Genomic DNA, 22,866 nt, shown 5'->3' with positions numbered 1-22,866 from the left:
GGACATAAGAACCCCCCACCTTGGTTAGGAGGATGAAGAGAGGTGTTCTGTAGTCCTAACAGTTCTGTCCTAGGGTGACAACACTGCTCCTCCATAGATACAGCATGGCCAGGCTCAAAGCGCCCACTTAGATAAACCAAGGAGGGCCCGTGGGGAACCAAGGAGGGCCCGTGAGGAATGTGAATGTGCAAAGGCTATGTGTAAATTGTGGGCGCTACCATGTTTCCCTGAAAATAAGACACTGTCTTATATTTTTTGGGGCTCAAAAAAACACACTAGCTCTTATTTTCGGGGGAGTTTTTTTTTTTTTTTTTTTTTTTATGTATAACAATCCAAAGTTAATGCAAATCCAAAATGGCTAAGTTAAGAATAGGGTGATGAGGGCAATCAGGGGTGCCATACCTTTCCATTCATTGGCACCACCGATTCTCTCCCACGGCTCTTCAGGTTCCTCCTTATGCCACCACCAGCCCTGGCAATGGTCACAACTAGGTCTTATTTTCAGGGAAACAGGGTATATAAATAAATTATGGTCAACTCGGCATCCACAACGACTGCATTTAACACAGATATACATAAGGGACTGGACTCCACAGGTTCACTTTACCTTACCATTTTTCTAAGCCACATTCAACATTTAAACAAAAGAACCTGATTGGCTGCCCCAGACAACACCGTCTGTATTAGAACACAGTCCATCCAGGAGCCACCAGCAAATGGGCAACCTTTGGCACAGCGCATAAAACAAAGGGTTAACGAGTCTTGCTCAATCCCCTGTAGGTATCTTCATATAAACAATTGCCCCCCAAGGAGGCTTCCAGCTGCTGCTTTGGCCCGAGTGCAATAAAAGGAAGCCAACGCTGCTAAAATAGCCCCACAAAACAAAACAGCTGAGAAATATAAAGTATTGAGACAGTAATGTGATGAACGGCCCCTTGCCACTGATACAAGCGAGTCTTGCGGCTTGACAGCCCACGGCAGGTGCCCGCGACTGGCGATTTTCACCGTACAAGAGTCACTTCTGCAGAACCTGGCTTCTCAAGTGACTGTCAAATTGTGTCCCAGACTTGACTGGGTCACAGGGCCCCTTTACATAGCTGCGTCTGTCAGTGTGGGATTTCGGAGGATTACTCCCTGCGCATTCCTCAACACAAAGCATCTCGGGGCCAATCGGGGGCCCTTCGCAATTACAATGGATTATTCCTGGGGGCGCAGTGAGCGGCTGCGGCGGAGGCTTTGCACAGAAGGTTAATTACTGACTTGCTGGGATGGAAAACATCCAAGTTAATTTCATGCTAAATCGGCGCCTGTCATTAATACATTAACGGTAATCAAGGATTGCAGCGGGCATCGCATTAGAGCGACATCTGCTTCGCACGCTGGGGGCATTGTTCGGATGCATACATGGAGCGCTGTCCTTACACTTCACTCGCTGCTACCGAAGCCTGGAAGGTTAAAGGTTAAGGAACCACTCCAATCTAAACTTTATTAGCGCTAATAATGGCAGAGTCCTTCAAATCCTTAAATGGGACCTTTTAGGTTGATCTCGGTCTTCGATGCTGCGAGGGCGGATAATACGCAAATTAGGCGACCTGCTAAAGCAAGCATCCAGAATGCATGGTTCTTTCTATGTTACATACACTATGTTGCCAAAAGTATTGGGACGCCGGCCTTTATACGCACATGAACTTTAATGGCATCCCAGTCTTAGTCCGTAGGGTTCAGTATTGAGTTGGCCTGTCCTTTGCCGCTATAACAGCTTCAACTCTTCTGGGAAGGCGTCCACAAGGTTTAGGAGTGTGTCTATGGGAATGTTGGACCATTTGTGAGGTCAGGTACTGATGTTGGACGAGAAGGCCGGGCTCACAGTCTCCGCTCTAATTCATCCCAAAGGTGTTCTATGGGGTTGAAGTCAGGACTCTGTGCAGGCCAGTCAAGTTCCTCCACCCCAAACTCCCCCATCCATGTCTTTATGGACCTTGCTTTGTGCACTGGTGCACAGTCATGTTGGAACAGGAAGGAGCCATCCCCTAACTGTTCCCACAAAGTTGGGAGCAAGAAATTGTCCAAAATGTCTTGGTATGCTGAGGCCCTAAGAGTTCTCTTCACTGGAACAAGGGGGCCCAACTGGATGTGTGTGTATATATATGTGTGTGTATATATGTGTGTATATATATATACATACACATACATATACACACACACACATATACACACACAAAAATAAAACTTTCAAACCTAAGAGTTGCCATTTCATCAGTTACAGAGATGTGAAGTGATCAATGGCTCATAAATCAATGCACAAAGAGCCCTGCATGCGGACAATTAGATTTGGGTTATAAATCTGTCTGGTGGGGTATAGCAGGCTGGATGGATGTTGAGGGGGCCCCCCCAGAGATCAGAGGCCAGGCACTCTCAGAGGGTATCTCAGTCCGGCAGACAGGTGCTACTTTACAACCCTGGCAATTAACGAGACATTGTCATCACCGGGTTGCTTCTAATCTAAAAATGTTGTACTGGGTTATCTGAGGTAATAAGAAAAACCGTCTCTATTACACCACTCCGCTAACAGGAATTAAACGTGTGGCCCCTCCGGGGTGCTAAAACATTGAGACAGTAAAAGTAATTTTATAGGGAATCCGTGCTGAGAGAATTATAAACACTTCCGCTGCCAAACTTTCCTTTGGAAAGTACTAATTTGTAGTTGTCATGCCGATCCGTTGGCGTCCATATTGCATAAGTTACAGACCTGGAACAGGTAGGCAGCCAGTGAAGTTTGAACACCTATTCTGCATACGAAGGTGTGTTCCTGGCGTGTTATTTAAATTCCACATAAAGGGTGTTGATGAACGCAGCCTATTGTGTACAACCTGAAACATGCGTCCAAACTAACGAGATACCCTCTGAGAGCGCCTGGTCCCTGATCTCTGGGGGGCCCCCCACCATCCATCCCAGCTGCTATACCTCACCTGACAGACCTATAACCCTAATGTATTTGTCCACATGCAATAGTCCTTGTCTGCAATGCAACAGGACCTACTGCATCCAAAGAAAAACAAAGTAGGCAACATGCACCCATGATATGGTGAACCATGCTGGGAATGGGAATCTTCAGACAAAGCATTTAGCCAGATCTCCTATTTTGATATCCGGTGTGGTGAATTACCTTTTTATTAGTTAGGCTGACCTACTTCAGTAAGGCTGCTCACATACAGCAGACTACCCCCAACAATAGGGGTTCCTGAGAAGGTCCGAATTTGTAGAAAGCAAAAATGGTGCCACACCATGGGAAAAAAGTGTAATTCAATCCTTGGAAGACAAAGACAGCCAACATTTCAGGGTTCATACACTCCCTTCATCAGGGCTTAATGTATCAAGCCAGACTGGGTAGGATGGGGGCGTACCTGATGAGGAGCAGGGCGTACCTGATGAGGAGTAGGGCGTCGATAGCAACCTAGTGAAGTGTCTGAACACCCAAAAAGCATTGGCTCTCTTTCTAGATTATTGAGTATTGTCTCTGGTACTGAAAGTGAAGGAAAAGCCAAAACTGCCACCAGTACAGGAATAGAAGGGAACTCTTCCAATGGGGACACTTGCTCCAGTGACAACTGCCTAAGGGAAGATTTTTCCTTGATTTGGAGAGATTTCCTCACTTCCTGTTGTGCCTCTGAAACAGGAAGTGAAATCTCCCCAATGACACTTTGGAAAGGCCTTTTAAACACTTTATCCAAAACTAAACTGATTTTGGCTTTAGATACCGCTTACATTTCCACTTCCTGTCCCCTGTAACCACTTGTTCTACTGTGGGCAGGGACAGCGTCACCTACGGGGCGGTGAGTAAGGCCCTTACAGCTGCCTTCCTGAGACATCCTTCCTAATACGTCCTGAGAGCATTGACTCTTGTGAAGGAAGCTGTCCCATTATTGCTCGGTGATGGCTCCCTGCGGACCCCGGATTTACTGTACTTGAGCGCAGAGTAGACACTGACATGAAGTCAGCAGCTGTCCGAAACGAGTTAATTTTGCAACCTGTTTACAGCTGGAGAGAAAATCTATCCTGACGCAGATGCCATGCTGGCAAAACCTTAATGAAATCTTCTGGGGGTTATGTGGAGCTGACGGCGGGCCAGAAATACACACCGCCTACACCAGCACGTGCTGCCAGGGATCTGCTGTGCACAAAGCCCACGGACAGGTAACCCAGCCTGGAGGACTTATGTCCGACGCTGGAATGTCACTCCAACAACTGGGAAATTCCTTAGGAGACAAAGCCTGTCAATGCCGGGCCTCATTTATCCAAGTCTCGGGGAAAGGGGGGCAGTGTCTCAGATAGTCTGTCCTGCATGCTTAAAGGGGACCTTTACCATCTTCGACAAAGAATAACATCAGATGCACCTCTGCATGCCGATATAAAATCATCTTAAATTCATAAAATAATTTATTTTTTTTTACAATTTCTTTTTTTCTACTTCCTGGTCCTCTTGGGTATTAGTGATGCAATCTGTGACCAAGCGTTGCATCCTGGGAAGGTTACATCAGCAGAGCATTGCTGGGAAATCTCATGGCATTTTCCTCCCCCGAGATGATGTGCATGGCAACATGTGCCAGAGTTCCAGGAAATAAAGGGAGATCTATTAAACTGCCCTTAGTAAAAATGGCCACCGTGAGGAGAGAGTGGGGAAGAAAAGAGAAATACGGAATGCAAAGAACACAAAGCCGGCAATTATCTAGAAGTATGTGTTTGTAGATCGTCATTACTAAGATCAATTTTTTGTTCACAGGGGGAAGTTTGATGCACGTCCACGGGCTTTGATAAAAAAAACATTTCTAAAAAGGTATCTCTGTTGTTATTTTGAAGATATGGGTAATGTGCCCCTTTGGTGCATGGATCCCCTCCTGATCTGAATGGATCACTGCTCAGATGACTGAAACTTGAATGACCAGGCTCCATGTCGGTCTATTGGGAATCAGATGTAAACAGACATGTGTCTATTTACATCCGATTACCCCCGATCCGGCACAATTAGGTCCGTCGAAACATAACACTGTGACGTTTGTTTTTGCGGTCCTGGCCAGAGACTTGCATTGGGCAACCCATCAGGTCCACCTGAAAAACTGACAGGCGGATCCCCTCGGAATGCTCGTGCGAAAGAGGCCTTGCTGGCTCCAATGCAATTCTCTTACGAATGTGGGTGAATGTACTTTTCTTTTTGTTAAAGATGGACTTTACCTTTAACAAATAAAAAAGTGTAAAATCGGCCCTTTTGGTGTTTGTTGGGGCGACTGTCCAGGGACACACAAGTAGAAGACTCGACTAATCTGAATATGGAGCGCAACCATATCCATAAGGCATGTTACGTTACTAAAGATGTGAAAGTCACGTCAAAGTTTGCTTTCAGTTAAACACAATAATAGTACAAAGCGCATTACATTGTGCAACACCCCTTCCACTAAGGATGCACGGATACCGATATCAGTGCAAATACTGGGCATGCCCCGAAAGTGCTGATACTGGCGCTTAAGATTTTTAAACTGAAGCGGACTCTGTAAGCAGGTGCTGCCATTCGCAGGAAGGCTGCCAAAGTCTACAGCGAGGTCCCGACAGCCTCCCTATGAACCACAGCGCCGGCTGAAAATCTCCTCCCCGACACCCCGCACAGCCCACCCCGACACTCCGCACAGTCACCAGAGATCCTCTGCTGGAGACATCAGGCCGGCACCCCAGAACAGCACAGAGTATGTAGCTTCATATTATTCTGCACTTATGTATAATGTATAGCTCGGATTTGTAGTCCTCTGTAGCTGGTGGTATTATTCTGCATTGCTGTATAATGTATTGCTGAGATTTGTAGTCCCTCTACAGCTTGGAGTCAGTGGCAGAACTACCAGGGGTGCAGAATTTGCAACTGGAACCGGGCCCTGGTGCTCCACCACTGTCCAAAAATCATTAGTCTGTATGTTTTAGAAAAATGGTCACATGGCACACAAAAAGGGAGGGATCGGTAATTGGTATCGGTGAGTACTTGAGGAAACGTATCAGTTCTCGTAATCGGTCTGGGAAAAAATGGCATCTGTGCTTCTCTGACACCAAAGCATATACACCCTGCAAGAGTGAAATCATAATAAAGAAATGAGGACAGATCATCTTTGTGCAGCAGATTCAATTCTCACAATTAGTAACAGACCTCAGAACGAGCCGTGACACGATATGGAACATCTCTCATCGCTGTCCGCTACAAAACTCCCAAGATGCCACTAGATAACCATTAAATTATGGGAACCGTGAAAAGGGAAGCACAACTGGCCCATACAATTCTAAAGAGCTACTGCACTTCCTCAGTGTTAATAGGATACATACTTTATCGTCTGTACATCTCCAAATGAGTAACACATTAAAAAGTCATTTGGTGCGTGCTTGTCAGTGCCAGACAATTGTCAAATGTTCCGTTGACTTGCCCGGTCTACTCCGAGCTTGACCTTATGTGACTAGCGCAGCGCATGTCATCGCCCGGGTCCGGTTATCCAGACTCCATACAACCGCCGAAATTGATTCAACACATTCGTCTTCAGGTTCTCCTTCCCATCACTTAGAACAAGTGGCAGGATCATAAACAAGCCATTCAGAGCAATTACATTTTATATACTGTATGATGGAATTTGGCTTGGGACTCCAAACTGATCATAAAAAAGTGTGACAAATAGTTTAAACCGTATCCAAAACATTGACCATTAAGCTACTCATAAACAATGAAAATTAGGGCACGGTACATTTACCAGGACGGTAGACCATGGAGCAATTATGATATTTTTCTTTTAGCTAATACGTTATGAACGAGAACGAGGGTTTAGTTACACTTGGCACTTGCTGTGCTTTTCAATGTGTAGATTTGTTTTACTTGGGCTGCGCCAGAAATCTTTTACGTGCCATTAGGAAGACGCGTTCTTGTTGCCCATCATAACCCCATTCTCGTAATTTTATTCCAAAAAAAAAAAGTACATGAAAGGTGAAACTCAAGCTGCTAAAAAGGCAGAAAGTACACTATACGGCCAAATATTGCTGTGGACAATAGTGAACTCCCAACCTTGTGGCAACAGGTTGGGGAAGGCCCTTTTCTGTTCTAGCTTGACTGTGTCTCTGTATACAAAGTCAGCTCTATTAAGACATGGTTTGATGAGTTTGCTTTGGGGGAACTAGAATCGCCATCACAGAGCCCTGACCTTAACCCTACTGAACACCTTTGGGATGAATTATGCTGGGCACACACCTTACAACCATCGCAAGAATTTTGCCTTGCGATGGTTGTAAGGTAAATAAAAAAATTTACGATCTGCCTATTTTGGACAGGCAGATCGTACTTGCGATGATCGCAAGCCGCGCCCCCGAGGGGCGTGCTTCCGATGACCGCAATGCCGAACGGGCAGTGAGCTTGCGCACAGCGGCCCGTCCGGCTTTTATCTTACGAACATGCTACACACCCGCCGAACATCGTACGATGCTCGGCGGGCTTTCGAACATGTTCGTAAGTTAAAAGTCGTGCGACCTTACAGTAGTAGAGGTCGCACGGCTTCCACACACCTTACGATAATCGTACGATCGCGGGATTTCCTGCTATTATCGTAAGGTGTGTAGCCACCCTTAGAGCACCAACTGTAATCCAGGTCTCTCGTCCAACTTCTTTAAAAGGAGAACTATGGGGTTAAGGCTTTTCCCCATCGTTCTCCTTAGGGTAACGGGAGGACACAAACTAGCATCCTCCCGTTACCCTAAGCTCAGTATATACTGAGACGTCGCAGCCGGAGCGGATCCCGACATCAATGTCGAGATCCGCCCAGCTGCATGAGTGACAGGATCGAGAGGTGAGCGAACGCCGGTATATGTTCGCTCACTTCCCGATCTACTGAGCCGACCTGTAACAGTCTCATTGTCACAGGTCAGCTAGAACTATGAGGTGAGTGAAAAGCACTCACCTCATAATTCTCCTTTAAAGCTGAATGGGCACAAATTCCACCCAGACACCCTCCAAAATTTTGTAAAAAGCCTCTGTAGAAGAATGGAGGCTACTAGAGCTCCAAAAGGGGGCAAACTCCATAGTAATGTCCATGGTTTTGGAACGGATGTCCAACAAACTGTGATGGTCACATGCAAACAAAGCTTTGGCCATATAATGTAGCTTTTCCTTTAGGACCCCCTTTGTGTGTGGTGCAGTGCATTCATTTTAAATGATACCCTGATGCACCTATACAGTAAGGCCCCTCTCACATGGGCAGACCAAGAGGAGATCCATGCACGGATCCTTTCCTAATTAGAGCAGTACAGGTCAGATGTCACTGCTGTGACATCCATGTCCATCCAATTTTATTTCCTCCATCTTGTGATGGAGGAAAAAAACTGCAATGACTGGACCCCATGTCGGTCTATGGGGAATAGGATGTAAACAGACATGTGACCATTTACACCATATTACTCCAAGTTCTGTATAACCAGGCCAGTTAAAAAAAAGAACACTGTACCGTTTGCTTTTCTTGACCTGGCCGGAGTCAGGGATACCCGGGTGGAAATAGACACCTATCCATTTAGACCCAGCTGCACATAGACTAGCATTGAGCATCCAACTGGGTCCACCCAAAAAACTGACAGGTGGACCTAATCAGACCGCCCAAGTGAAAGGAGCCTAACAGGCAACACACCTGCACTGCGGCACAACACTCATGCCAAAACATTTACAAATACTGAACAGGCAGTAAAATCACTCAAAAACAAGCCCTCAACGACCTCTGTAGCTGCAGACAATCAGGCTTTTGGATTTCCCATTGCTTTCTCTCACCAGGACAAGCAGAGAGAGTAAATCTTCAAACAGCAATAAAAACCTGACAGAGGTTCCAACCTGCCCCACTCCATTCAAAACAAAAACAAAAATTTAGATATACTTAAAAAAGAGAACTATGGGGTAAGTGTTTTTCCTCAGTTATCTTTAGGGTCACGGGAGGACATATACTAACCTCCCCCCGTGACCCAAAGTTCACTATATAGCAGGCTATTGCCAGCGATATACAGAGAGCGCCGCAGCCAGGACGGATCCCAACAATGATGTTGAGATCCGCCCAGCTGCGTGAGTGACAGCGGGCTTTACCGATCTAGAGGCAGAGCCAGCCGTGCCCACCCCCTCTCCTGTCCGTTCCTCCAATCAGTGCTGGAGGATTGGAAAGGGGAGGGGGGAATCCCTTCGGGGAGCCGTGACTGACAGTCACCACTCTCTGCCAGGAGATGATCGGGAAGTAAGCAAGCGACGGTATGCATTTACTCACTTCCCGATCTATAGAGCCGACCTGTGACAGCTTCTTTGTTACAGGTCGGCTCTAACTATAAAGGACGAGTGGAAATCACTCACCTCATAGCTCTCCTTTAATTACGCAGTGCTGGTTTTATTTTCTATTAGGGGCTTCCTAGGAACATAGAATTCTACTATGTCATGAAAGCACAAAACGCCTTCACGTTGGGGTAATTGTGACAGGCTCACTTTACAAAGAACATAATATATTTAAGACAGATCATGTTAACTGCAACTAGTGTCAATACGAGAATTTTACTCGGCATCACCCTTTAAACAAAAAAAAGAAATCTCTTGTACAAGGCTCAGAGCAGAAGAAGAGGGAGAAGCAGCCAAAACATTGTGCTGTGGTGCTTGTATGCCAACAAAGAGAAGGATAGTAGGAGAGAGAAAAGTGACAAAGTGATGAGCTCATTAGCCTTCTGCTTCTCTTTTTACCATCCATTCAAAGACCGGGAGCAGGGACTGGCTTTGCTCACTATGAGGGCTTTGTAAATCTCCGGAATGAATGGAAATACAAATACCTAGGCGGGTAAAGCCGCGTTCATATGTATTTCATCTGTGTATTTATCGGTTTGCCCGGAGTTCAGCTTTAAGTATAAACCATCATCCATTAACATGATAGCTGCTCTTATCTGCCAGTGTAATGTAAAAGCGGCAAGTTATCATTGCTCAGGACGCAAGGGTGTAGCCTGCACGTCAGGATGCTCAATAGGAAATTAAGCAGCATTATTAAAAAAGGAAAAAACGACAACCCTGCACTTCCGTCTGGGGAACCCGACACCTCTGAGCCCACTGCGATTTATTTTCAGAAGGGGAGCGAGCAGACATCAACATTTGATACCCAGTGGAGGAGGCATCAGCCCACGCTTACATGAAACTCGGTTGTGTTGAGAATGTGACGGCCATCTGGGCTCCAGCAGGAGGACACGAGCCCTGCCGAGCCCTCGTCGATCTTGCAGTGCCAGTCCGGCTGTTCCAGAGACCAGACCTGAGGGGGGAAAAGAAAGGGAGATCAATGAGAGTCGGGAATACGGGACACTGGTAAAAGAAACTTTCTGAACGTCCGCAGCTATGAAGGACTGGCACTGGATCCCGCTACAGAAGTAAGCGCAAAGAGCACATTTTACACTGCTTTTACTTTTAACTGCTTCATATGGTTTTTAATATAATTGTTCCACTTGGGGATTGTTTGAAGGACTGCCAATTCTTAAATAACCTCCACCAGATTCTTCAGCATTTGACACTTCAAGGCGTGTTAGATACCTGCAACCCTCGTCATGCACTTTGGTTCCACCAGCCGGCCACACTAATAATGACCTAGTGGCCAGGAGATGGAACACAACTGCAACGGAATACACCGGTATCCGACACTTCGAGAAGTGTCAGATGCTGAATATCCTGGTGTGTAGCTCTACAAGAGAGAGCGAAGATCAGAGGCATAGGTGGAAGGACAGGTATGTATCATTACTGTTCTTTTGCATTTCTTTTTCCAGGCATGATTTAAAGTAGACCTAGCTGCCAATGCCGGCTTTCCAATCTACAAATGCTTAATCCCATACAGCCATTCTGATCCATCCCTCCCCCCCTGCCCGCTTTTAATATTTTGAGTCATAGATCCAGGACAAGTATGCAGATAAGAACTTCTCGACTTCAGCTGGCCATACACTATGCAAATTTTGGCTGGTTGTTCATGAACTAGCCAAGATTCGAACAGTGTGTGCTGCTGTTGGCATCCTTTTGGCCGCCATCCCTCAATCAGCTGAAGGAGCCAGTTGGAAAATCTTCAAACAAACAGACGGCAGCCAATAAGCTGCCGGCTTAGTTGGGACACTTTGACAGTGGATGGTGGCTGGGTTCAGAATGCAATGAAGACAGCAGGAGATTCCTCGATCAACACTCATAAGCGTTGGAGGAATCTGTTCTCTGTTCTTCGTTCAGCCCGCGGATTAAACAAAGAAAATATTACAGTGTATGGTCAGCTTAACTCTGATTTTCTTAAAAACCATACTTGTTCTGGGTCAGTGAATAAGGAATATCACAGCCAGTGTCAGAACAACAGCAAAGTATCATTTTCAGAGGGGAGGGAGGGCAACATAGTTCTCTTGGGGAAAGATTTAGCCAACTTGTTTGCATTTTTAGGGCAACAATTAGAACCCGCCAGGTTTCGTGTGCTATCCAGGGCTCTGTTAGGTAAGGTTTCCCCCTGCTGAGGTCTCAGGTCCAAAATCCAATTCTATACTCATGGCTACATGCACATAAATGCATGCAAGTGCAGCTAAACCTGGGTATCACTTGGCTGTAGATCCTTAAATCATCTCTGAATTGGTGATGACACTGTTCTTCCTCCTGGAGGGGGGCTACTTTTGTTCCCCATGGTCCCTGCGTGTGTTTTAAAGTAGTCACCACTCCAAGCACACTCCTGGGCTGGACTACAATCTCATGTTTAGTTTACTCATTTGTATTGAGACTGTAGTCCATCCCGGGAGTGAGCTTGGAGTGACGACTAGTTAACACAACAGGCACCATGGGGGGGAAAAAAGTAGCCCCCCTCCAGAAGGAAGGACAGTGTCGGCACCAATTCAGAGAAGATTTGAGGATCTACAGCCGAGTGATACACAAAAGAAGATACATTTTTATTAATAGTTAAGTTAAGACTTTAATGCATTTTTAAGATTTAACTCCTGAGTTTGGTGTCACTATAACTGTTCCCTTCACTGGAAACATCTGAACTCCATAATTAGGAGTGGTGTCCACATACCTTTGGCCATATAGGTGTAGGCATGATGGTGAGCTATCCACAAACATTTATTATATAATGTACTATTACATTAAAATAGAAGTCTAGAGTCATCTTTTGGGTCCCATCATCAAACATTGACTTTCTTTAATTCCCTGCCGTGGACGAGTTGGCGCAATCTTGCGTTATGGCCTGACCTACATAAGCAGTGACCTAGAGGTAATTTTTGTTATCTGACTTGTGCACACAAATACTGGAAAAGGAATGCATGGGGTAAAAAATCAATCCAACATGTGCAATAAACAGTTTAGTGAATTTTAAATAACATGTTTGATTAAAAAAAATATCAAAAGTAACCCATGATGGCGAGATTGTTGTATTTGTTGGTTATAGAATTGACCCCTTTCTTCTTTGGTCAATTGTTTTATATTGAGATTGCGTTATTTTTTCTATAGAAAGGCGAAGGGATATCATCTGAGTTTTCACCGTTCTTTCTGTTACTTTGGGAAGATTTCCCCCGGCGTTGTACCAGGACAGGAAGTGAGGGGAAATCTTCAAGAGGGACAAAGAAAGCAATAAAACACTCATTAGCAGACTGAGAGGCGGTTAGAGCCACCATTTAACCCCGGTCTGTTTCTCTCAGGACCTGTCCAACCTTAGCACTCCTGCTGTTGGGAATGTACAGATTCCATTATGCCTCTGGGAGTCTGTGGCTGTCAGTCTTGCAATGCCTCATGGCACTTGTAGTTCCAGATCAGCTGGAGCGCCTAGGTTGCCTACGCTTGCTTTCCCAGAAACAACTATTTTTTGGGCTTTAATGGACAAATCTCAGCAGCCAGACTTTGCTTAGTGCCATCATTAATGGCATCACTAATGCTAAACCCGTCACTGCTCTTAGCTAATGACAGGACAGAAAGTTACAGCTGTGTCGGTAAACATTGCTCCCCAGCTTTCACCATCAGTATTTGCAGATCTCACTGTTTGTATACAGAGGCGTTATCGTTTGCTATGGACATGCAATTGCAAAGTGTTTCAAAACATCTGGAATGTAGCATTTGAATTGTGAACAGGATTGTATGGAGCCGTAATGTATTTATTGTGATTTTTACTTGTTTACAAAACAACATATCCTAAAGCATTTAAAGTGACTTTTGCCTTTTAAAAGGAGAACTATGGGGTTAGGGCTTTTCCGCATAGTTCTCCTTAGGGTAACGGGAGGACACAAACTAGCGTCCTCCCGTCACCCTAGGCTCAGTATACCGCGAGCTACAGTATGTGTTCGCTCACCTCCCGATCTACTGAGCCGACCAGTGACAGTCTCATTGTCACAGGTCAGCTAGAACTATGAGGAGAGTGAAAAGCAATCACCTCATAGTTCTCCTTTAAGGCCTCTTTCGCACGGGCTGATAAGGAGGCTGCTCCCCTCTTGATCAGAGCAGTACAAAGCAAAATGTCACCAATGTGATATACGTGTCCGTCCAGTTTGTTCCCCCATCTTGCAATGGAGGAAAAGTGAAATTAACTGACCCCATGTTGGTCTATGGGGAGTCGGGTGTGTCCGTTTACATCAGATTAACCTTGATCCGGCACGGCCGGGGCCACCAAAATGGAACTTGATCCGGACGAGGCCGGAGTCGGGGGGTATTTGGGTGTAAATAGACGCCTGTCCATTTACACATGTCTGCCTATAGACTAGCATTGGGCATCCAATCAGGAACGCCTGAAAAACTGACAGGCGGACCCAAATCGGAGCGCCCGTCTGAAAGAGGCCTAAGTAAATCACTCTGAATAAAATGTAAACACGTCATAAATATGTCATAGAATGCATCTCAGAATCAATTACATTTTGACCAAAAGCACACTTTGCTCTGGCAGTAGTAAACTTGCTGCCGAGTCCAATACTGGTGTACACAAGGTCGAAGGAATGGGTCCTGAACAAAAGAGTATGACCAAGCAGCAAGTCACTAAGGGGCCGGCCACACCAAGATCAAAAGGTACTCGCAAGTCAACAAAGGGTCCGGCTTGCATTAGCACGCTTTACTTTTTCTTCAATGCAATGGAAGGCAGCAGTGTGAACTGGCCCCATTCACATCCATTCATTTTTTGGGGCCTTTGCCTTAGCATCTGTTAAAAAATGAATGCTAGCATAATGGGTCCGATGTGAATGGGGTTCTAAATCAGAGCCGGTGCCTAACTATTCACGTCTTCTCTAGTTGTCAATAGAGCTGGCTCCTAAAAAACAAAAATCCTGCTGGCTCCTGGATTGGGCAGTCAGGCTACTGAATTCCATATTCATTTGTCCACCCCTCCCCGCACTACATACAGCCTGTCAGTGTGCGGATTAACTTTGTAATAATCCCTGCTCAGTTTTGCTATATATATGCGCCATTTTCTGTGCTGCACACATTTTAGGACAGAACACCAGGTGCATTTAACATTGCAGTGTTGGACAGAGGCAGCGTATCATGTCTGTAGGCAATTATGTTATTCGTTTACAAGGAGCACAGAGTCAAGTAGAAAAGTACCATCGTACAATTCCCCTAAGTGTAAGTAAGAGCTGCTTGTGTTTATAAACCCATTACACAAGCAGTAAATGGAGGCTTAGCTAGAGCAAGGTCATATGGGGCTTTTAATGCCTGCCATGGCTGACAACAAAGTCAACTGCTACCAAACATTTATTTTGTGCATGTCTATGCAGTAAATGTATGCAAAATGCATTAAGTAGAACTCCACCTCCCATAAAAAAGTTTTGCCAATCTCCACTTATGAGGTTCTCATCCAATACAAGAGCTATTGTAGCTCAAATTGCTGAAAAACGTAAAGCTGGTTCTGATGGAAAAGGTGTCTGAACACAAAGAGCATTGCAGATTGTTGCATGCGGGGTTGTGTAGCCACAGGCCAGTCAGGGTACCCATGCTGACCTGTGTCCACTGCCAAAAGCACCTGCAATGGGCATTTGAGCATCAGAACTGGACCATGGAGCAATGGAAGAAGGTGGCCTGGTCTGGTGAATCACGTTTTCTTTCACATTATGTGGATGGCCGGGTACGTGTGCGTCACTTACCTGGGGAACTTAATCCTCCTGTCCCATCGCACTCTTGACCGAACAAAAACCCAAATCCAACTGGGTGGGTGCGGTGGTGACAACGGATGCCTCCGTGAAATGTAGATAGATGAAAGTAGTCACTCGCACTCCACGATATTAAAGTGAATCCTGTTTATTGACTGAGATAACACACATCTCCTTAGCGACGTTTCGAGACCATGCGGTCCCATCCTCAGGCAAACAGTTTGCTCACTCTCACTCTTTGCCTGAGGACGGGACCGGATAGTCTCGAAACGTCGCTAAGGAGATGTGTGTTATCTCAGTCAATAAACAGTATTGACTTTAATATCATGGAGTGCGAGTGACTACTTTCATCTACTTACGTGGGGAAGAGATGGCACCAGAATGTACTTTGGGAAGAAGACAAGCTGGCGGAGGCAATGTGATGGTTTGGGCAATGATCTGCTGGGAAACCTTGGCTCCTGCCATTCATGTGGATGTCACTTAGACACGTACCACCCACCTAAACATTGTTGCTGACCAATTACCCCCCCCTCCCCCTTCATGGAAATAGTATTCCCTGATGGCAGTGGCCTCTTTCAGCAGGACAATGCACCCTGCCACACTGCAAAAATGGTTCAAGAATGGTTTGAGGAACACAACAAGTTTGAGGTGTTGACTTGGCCTCCAAATCTCAATCCAATCGATCTGTGAGGTGTGCTGGAAGAACGAGTCCGATCCATGGAGGCCGCAACTCACAACTTACAGGACTTAAAGGATCTGCTACTGACTGCTTGATGCCAGATACCACAGCATACCCTCAGAGGACTAGTGGAGTCCATGTACCCACGGGTCAGGAAAAGAGGGAACTCAAATGTTAGGCAGGTGGTCATAATGTTATGGCTGATGTGTGTGTGTGTGTGTGTGTGTGTGTGTGTGTGTGTGTGTGTGTAATATAATACATATATTTTTGTAAATAGCTCCTGAACAATTCAACTTCCTTGTTTAGCAGTTCAGCTTCCTGTGTCTCCTCTAATTGGACAATAAGACAAACCACTCCCATCCAATGAGCAGGGAGCTGACCCAGGAAGTGGCAGAGTAATCATACTCACCAGCAGAGGTGCAACACTTTCAGGTAAAACAATAAAACTGTATGTGTCGCAACTGTGAGCGGAACTGTTTGCCAGTCACTGCAACATTCGCAACGTGCGATAAAATACAGAATTTGTGTTTAACCTTTATGGGAATAAATTAAATGTTGGAAAAACAGAAAAAAAATAATATGCACATTGTGGATACACTTCCACTGCATGCAGACCAGGTAGAAGGTGACATCACAGGAAACAGCAGGCCCACAGCTTTAAAACCTGCATCCACGCAGACATGCGTTTACATACACCTCCTGTATTTTGTGCGACATTGATGGTGACAAGAATCTCCCAGTGTGTAACAGGGAACCTTATAGACTAGTGTCCACATTTCAAGCAATCAGGCAGTTTGGCAACTTTCCTTCTCCCGTCTGTTCATCTCTGCATATAAAAACAGATAAACAGAAGTGACCCCTGGCTCCCTCGTATTGGCACACAAGTGGTAAGCGAGATCTCCTGGCATGTGTTAAAGAGCAGGTGTGCTCGCTGGGAGGATCATCTTAAGGGATGAGTGCACTTTAAGTCACAACCTCACACACTCCCTCCTCCCCGGCCTCATCAACAATAAACCCTCTTAAAGTGAACCTGTGATCCCAGTTTGTACGGCCAAGTGACCCTTGCATTTAAAGAGTTACAAAAAGTCTTCCTTGAAGCAGATTGGGCAGACCGGGACTTCAGGTTCTCAGCCCCGGCAGGCTCAGCACACTATTTTGCTGGATAGATTCCCTTTCACACTCTGCTGCATCAGCACTGCCATGCAACCCACCCGGACAGCTAGTGTGAAGAGATAACACTTCCCCTCCAGTACAGAAACTTATCTTACCTTGAGAGTGTCTGAAGTTCACATAAAGGACCAGCGGGTTTCTTGAAGTAGAACTGAAGCTGAAACTTGTTTTTCTTAAAATTTCGGATAGAGCAAAGGATGGTTTTAAAGTGACATTAAACCCTCAGATTTTTTAACAAACCAATAGTGTAATGTGCGCCTTACTGTAATCCATGGTTGTTTCCCTTCTCTTTGCTGCTCTTCCTTTTAAATCTGCATCTGTTCTCATGCTGGGCAGAACTTCTGTTTTGCAGCAGACTGCCTTGTCTCTGGAATGGATACATGGTGTCTGTGTATAGGTTTGCAACCTGAGTCAGCACTACAAGAAGAGGCACTCGGCTGCAAAGGGAAGTTCTCCCCAAGCATGAGAAGACATAAGGATTTAAAAAGGAAGAGCAGCAAAGAGAAGGGAAACAACCATGGATTACAGTAAGGCACACATTACAGTATTGGTTTATGGTAAAAAATCTGAGGGTTTAACCAGTTGACATCCGCGGTGTTAAACCCCCTTCCCATCCAGGCCATTTTTCAGTATTCAGCGCTGCGGTACTTTGACTGGCATTTATTCCGTCATGCAGCGCTGCACTGAAATGAATTTTATACCCTTTTTGGGGACAGATAGAGCTTTCTTTTGGTGGTATTTATTCACCACTGGGGTCTTTATTTTTTTACTATATTAAGGAAAAATTACCGAAATTTGTTTTAAAAAAACAGTTTCCCCTATATTAAATGATAAAACATTTATTATTACCCAATTTTTTGGTAAAATATAAAAGATGGGGTCACGTCGGGTAAAAAGACACTAAACATGTCAAGCCTTAAAATTGCGTGCGCGCGCGAAACCTCAAAAAACGATAATACCCAAAATTGGCCATAGGCGACGCTTTAAAAGCTGTTACCGCTCATCAGTTTAGTGTTATCAGTGATTGATGGCCCTAAAATGATTGCTCTCACTGCGACGTTCGCGGCGATATGTAACATGTGTAGCGCAATTGTAATGTTTGCCGCTGGGGCACCAGACGCGCATTTACGTTTATTGGCGTATAAACGTGGGGGTGGGGGAGTTAAACATTTTGGGGGGGTTTTTTCCCCTTTTTTTTATATGTGACTTATTTTACTTTTTTATATGTTACTTTTATTTATTTTTTATTTATTATATTTTTTTTGCACTTATTGTTATTGCTATTATATAGGGGGATAACAATACCCCTATATAATAGCAAAGGCACACTGACAGGTCCTCTTTATGGAGACATTAGGGGTCTCTGGGACCCCTAATGTCACCTGTGGACCCCAAAAGAAGCTGATGAAGCAGAGATCTGCTTCATCAGCTTCTTTACTCTGGCTATAGCAGCCAGATGACTGACAGGTGAATGCGGAAGTGATGTAATACACATCACTTCTGCATTCACAGCCCGGACGGAGATCAGCAAGGAGCTGATCTCCCGTCCTCCTCCTCCTGACGCCCTCCGAGCCAGGTCAGGGGGGGGGGAACCGGCGGCGGCGGACGCGAACGAGCACATAGAGACGATCGGCGGGCTATGGATATTGCGCAACATAAAAATTTGCAACTACCACCATTTTATTCTATAGGGTCTTGGCATTCAGAAAATATATAATGTTGGGGGGTTTTAAGTAATTTTCAGGCCTAAAATGTGGAATATAACATGGGTACAAAAAATAAAAAAAGGCCTCAGTCATGAAGGGGTTAAGCCAGCTACCCACAGCTCGATTCCTGCTGAATCAGCCAACATTCGAGCTGTGGGTGACAATGCCGACTTTTGTTGAAGGAGATGGAAGAAAAATTATCTCCAAACAGTGCCTGCATGGAGTGTTAGCATGTGTGTGCATCCCTCCTAAATCCAGCATCACTAATGCAGCATAGCAGGAGCAGCGACTACAATAGCTGTTTCGCATGGATGGGGTAATCTAATGATTCCTCCCGTTCAGCCCCGCCCCCCAAATCTAACTGTATGCCCACCTTTAAAGAGGAACTCTTTTGTCAACAAAAATCAATTCCCGCAGGGTGACCAGTCTAAATCGCAAGGATTTTAACGAACTTCCTTGCAGATTCAAAATGTTTACTGTTCTGAAGAGAAGGGCGGTTAGTTGCAGCACGTCCTTTCCAGACTGATCCCAGAATGGGAGGGTCTGGGTTCATTATAATCCATCCTGCCCGCGTAGGAGTACAAACACCCGCATGGGTGTGCAGCTCGGGTGAGCGTACGGCCGCCTCCTCCCATAGAGAAGAACAGGCTGCTGCGTACAAATCACATGCAGCACCTGTCCTTCCTGGGAACGACCCGATACGGCTTGCATGGATCTGTACGGGTCGGCTCAGTGTGAATGAGGCCTAAAGATTTGTGTTTTGTTTTTAAAGTGGAGTTTCCCTTTATGATCACTGTTAGGCCCCGTTCACACCTCAGTGTACTGGGAATGAGTAATGCGTTCATGCTCCTTTTTTTCCCCCGCGCGAAGGTGGCTCATGTTGCAAATTCAGCTACAGGCGTCTCGCATTTAAACATGCACCAAACAAGTAATGGCAGCACAAGCACGTTGCGTGTTTTTGACATGTTCCGTGAACAAGCGTTTGGCGTGCGTTCACAGAGCGTGAAGGTGTGAACGGGGACTCATAGCTCCCCAGTACATACCTGGCAGCATTTGAACGCCTACAACAAGCTGGAGAGGCGTCACCAACAACGTACCTGAACAATCCCTCTCTTGTACATGCCGCACAGGATGAACATGGAGTCTGAAGACCACTCGACATGCTGGATCTGGTCCAGACAGGTGAACAGCTGTAGAATCTGCAGCGTGCTGACATCACGGATGACAAGTCTGTACTGAACGCAGGACGCCTGCGGAATAAAGGAAAACGAGCAGATTATTTCATTGCACTGGGACAGGAGGCCATACCTGGAAGAGACGGTCAGGACTGTCCGCTATCAGACTGGGACTCATGTGACCACCAAGATCATCAGCACTGCACAACGTACATTACATATAGAAGGACAACTGCAGCGCCAACAGCCGCGGTGCTACCGACCCGGTAACTTGGCGGTGGAAAAAGATTCCGGGTCTGTTTTGGCACTTCTACGTTGCTGTTCAGGACTTCCAATAGGACAACTGCACTTATCCATCCATCTTGGATTGCCTGAGCCTGCATGCTCATGCCAACGAATGCAGAAGCGCAGCCACACCCTACAGGGCATTGACACTGGCGATTCGGGTCAGCGGCGGATCCCTGAACTAACAATTTGCACATGCTTGCGGCTGGAATCACAGGCGGTTCTTGGCAGCCGCGGCGACTCGGCCTGCACAAAGCAACGACAGGCGCCGCACATGCGCAGCTCGAAGTACACGGTCAAGAAGGTGAAAAGGTAGGAATCCTTTCTTGCTGAAGAGACATAGGGGACCGGAGAAACTATCAGCAATGCGACATTTAAAGAAGAACTCTGGGAAAATAAAATGTTAAGAGGAGAACTATGGGGTTAGGGCTTTTCCCCATAGTTCTCCTTAGGGTAACGGGAGGACACTGAGACGCTGCAGCCGAAACAGATCCCGACAATTATGTCTGGATCCGCCCAGCTGCGTGAGTGACAGCTGGCTCTGCCTATCTAGAGGCAGAGCCAGCTGTATCCGCCCCGTCCGTTCTGCCAGTCGTACACAGCGGGGAGGGGGGAATCCAGTCCCTCCCCTGTCAGGGCTCTCTGCAGGGAGATGATCGAGAAGTGAGCGAGCGTCGGTATGTGTTCGCTCACTTTCCCGATCTACTGAGCCGACCTGCGACAGTCTCATTGTCACAGGTCGGCTAGAACTATGAGGCGAGTGATTTTCAGTCACCTCATAGGTTTTCCTTTAACCCTTGCAGAGGGGCTTCCCCCCCAGGATCCCCCCCTGCAAAGGGTTAAGTACTTGTTTTGTCTAGGGAGCTAAAATAGCAGATATACTCACCTGAATCGTGATCCTGATTGGCTCCTAGACCGGTCCCTTCGGCCCCGCTCCCCCTCCAGTGGTCTAAGGTCCTGGGAGTTGTCACATTCTATACAGTGTATAGAGGGGATATACCATCGTTGGAGTGGATGGGGCACCATGGCGGAAGGGACTGGTCTAGGAGCTAGCCAGGATCGTGGTTTCTCACTCTGCGCCACCCATAGGCCCCCTGGGAACATCTCTCTGCAGTAAAAAGTCACCTACCGGCATTTATAATATCTATTGAACGGTCCACTTCAGGTGCCGCCACCCAGCTCTCTGCGCAGTGCATTGTCATTCATCATGGACCGTGATAAGGCAAACCGTTCAAAATGCACACAAAAAAAAAAAAAAGGTGCACGAGCTATTTTTTTATCAACGCAGCGCAACACAATGCAGGCTGAGTCGCAGCATCGCGGCGCTCCATTCATTCGAAGACATGCATAATGTTCAAAAGTGTGGCCCTGGCCTGGGCGCGCACACCAATGAGCCCTGTAGTCATCTACGTTGCTCTTTGCTACATTGGACACAGTTATGCACATGCAGGTGCTGGGAGAGAGCACTCTGGGTCAGGCTGCAACACCCTGGCAACTGTCAGGTGACCTCAGACACTTTGGCAGGAACTTCATGCTCAAAGTGAAAAAAAAAAAGGGTGCCTGTCAGTCCCATAACTAAACGTGCACACTCAGAAGGGCCAGGGACTGCTGTTTGAAATTGCCTGAGGAGATCCTGAACGCTCCCTGAACTCTGCAGGCACCTTTACACCCATTCCACCTGTGTTCTGCTGCAGTGCCACCATTCCCATCCAATCCCCCTCCCCGACTACTCACCAGATACCTCCCGTTGGGGGAGAACCTGCACAGCTGATTGGACACTTTGAACACCTCGGAGAAGTTCATGTTGATCCCTTCAAACGTACGACAGCTTCTCCAGCCGGGTCCATCGCTGGAGAAGTGGGCGGAGCACGTACACGTCAAGAATACGGAATGACGCTAGGAAAAAGGCGGGGCATATGGTAATGAGCTTTAGCTGAATGACAGAGAGCGAAGGAGGGGGCGGAAACAAGGCGGGCCGCTGCAGGGAGGAGGGGGACGAGGTCATGTCTTGTGTCGAGCAGCTGGCGATGGGGCGGGACCAGAGCTGAGAGGCGGCCTGAGGCGGCGGGAGCGGAGAGAGGCGGGAAGGGAGGCGGGAGACGGTATACGACGGTCCCGGGCTACTTCCCGGCTGTATGTCACCGACATGTGACCCATCTTCCGACCCATGACTCCCCAGAGACTCCACTTCCTATCACTATAGAGAAACGGCATTAATAATAGTAATAAGTCTGACACACTTCGCCCTATAATAATACTGTATATATAGATGTGTGTGTTTATGTTCTATATAAGACACAAACATTCTATTCTGACCAGAAAAGTAGTTTCATTGTACAATATATGTAAATAAATCATATACATTTTATTCTACAATTTGTCCTATTTAAAATGACCCTAAAATTATGCATGACGACGTTATTTTATAAAGATTTTTTTTTAAAAGTTGCACTTTTTTTTGTGACATAAAAATAAATAAATATTAACGGTAAAATAAATTTAGAAATAAAATCAGAAGAAAAATAATAGCTCATGGTGAGAGAGGAGGCAATGAGTCCCCGTTCACGCCGTTGCATTTCATGAAAGCGCGGCAAACTCGGGGGACGTGCCTTCACGGAACGCATCCCAAACGTTCGACACTCTTGCGGTGCCAATGCTATGTCACCGACATTAATGGTGCACCAAAAAAGGCCGGGAAGAAAAACACGGCAGA

At 46.2% G+C, this 22,866-nt stretch overlaps 1 protein-coding gene across 1 annotated transcript in view; it reads right to left on the bottom strand.

Annotated features, from left to right (window-relative positions):
• Nucleotides 1-22,024, bottom strand: part of WRAP73 (WD repeat containing, antisense to TP73) — a 36,282-nt gene extending 14,258 nt beyond the window's left edge. The window contains exons 1-3 of the mRNA XM_018576993.1: nt 21,888-22,024; nt 19,791-19,943; nt 10,203-10,319 (exon numbers count right to left, since the gene is read on the bottom strand). Coding sequence (XP_018432495.1) covers nt 10,203-10,319; nt 19,791-19,943; nt 21,888-21,956 — 339 coding nt within the window. The 5' untranslated portion in view covers nt 21,957-22,024. The remainder of the gene's footprint in view (nt 1-10,202; nt 10,320-19,790; nt 19,944-21,887) is intronic.
• Between the last annotated feature and the right edge of the window lie 842 nt (nt 22,025-22,866).

Source organism: Nanorana parkeri, unplaced genomic scaffold (assembly GCF_000935625.1).
Source record: "Nanorana parkeri isolate BGI_ZX_2015 unplaced genomic scaffold, ASM93562v1 scaffold5, whole genome shotgun sequence".
In the NCBI taxonomy this organism is placed as follows: domain Eukaryota; kingdom Metazoa; phylum Chordata; class Amphibia; order Anura; family Dicroglossidae; genus Nanorana; species Nanorana parkeri.
Note: the sequence above shows the minus strand (reverse complement) of the source record. Positions and strands in the feature narration are given on the sequence as shown.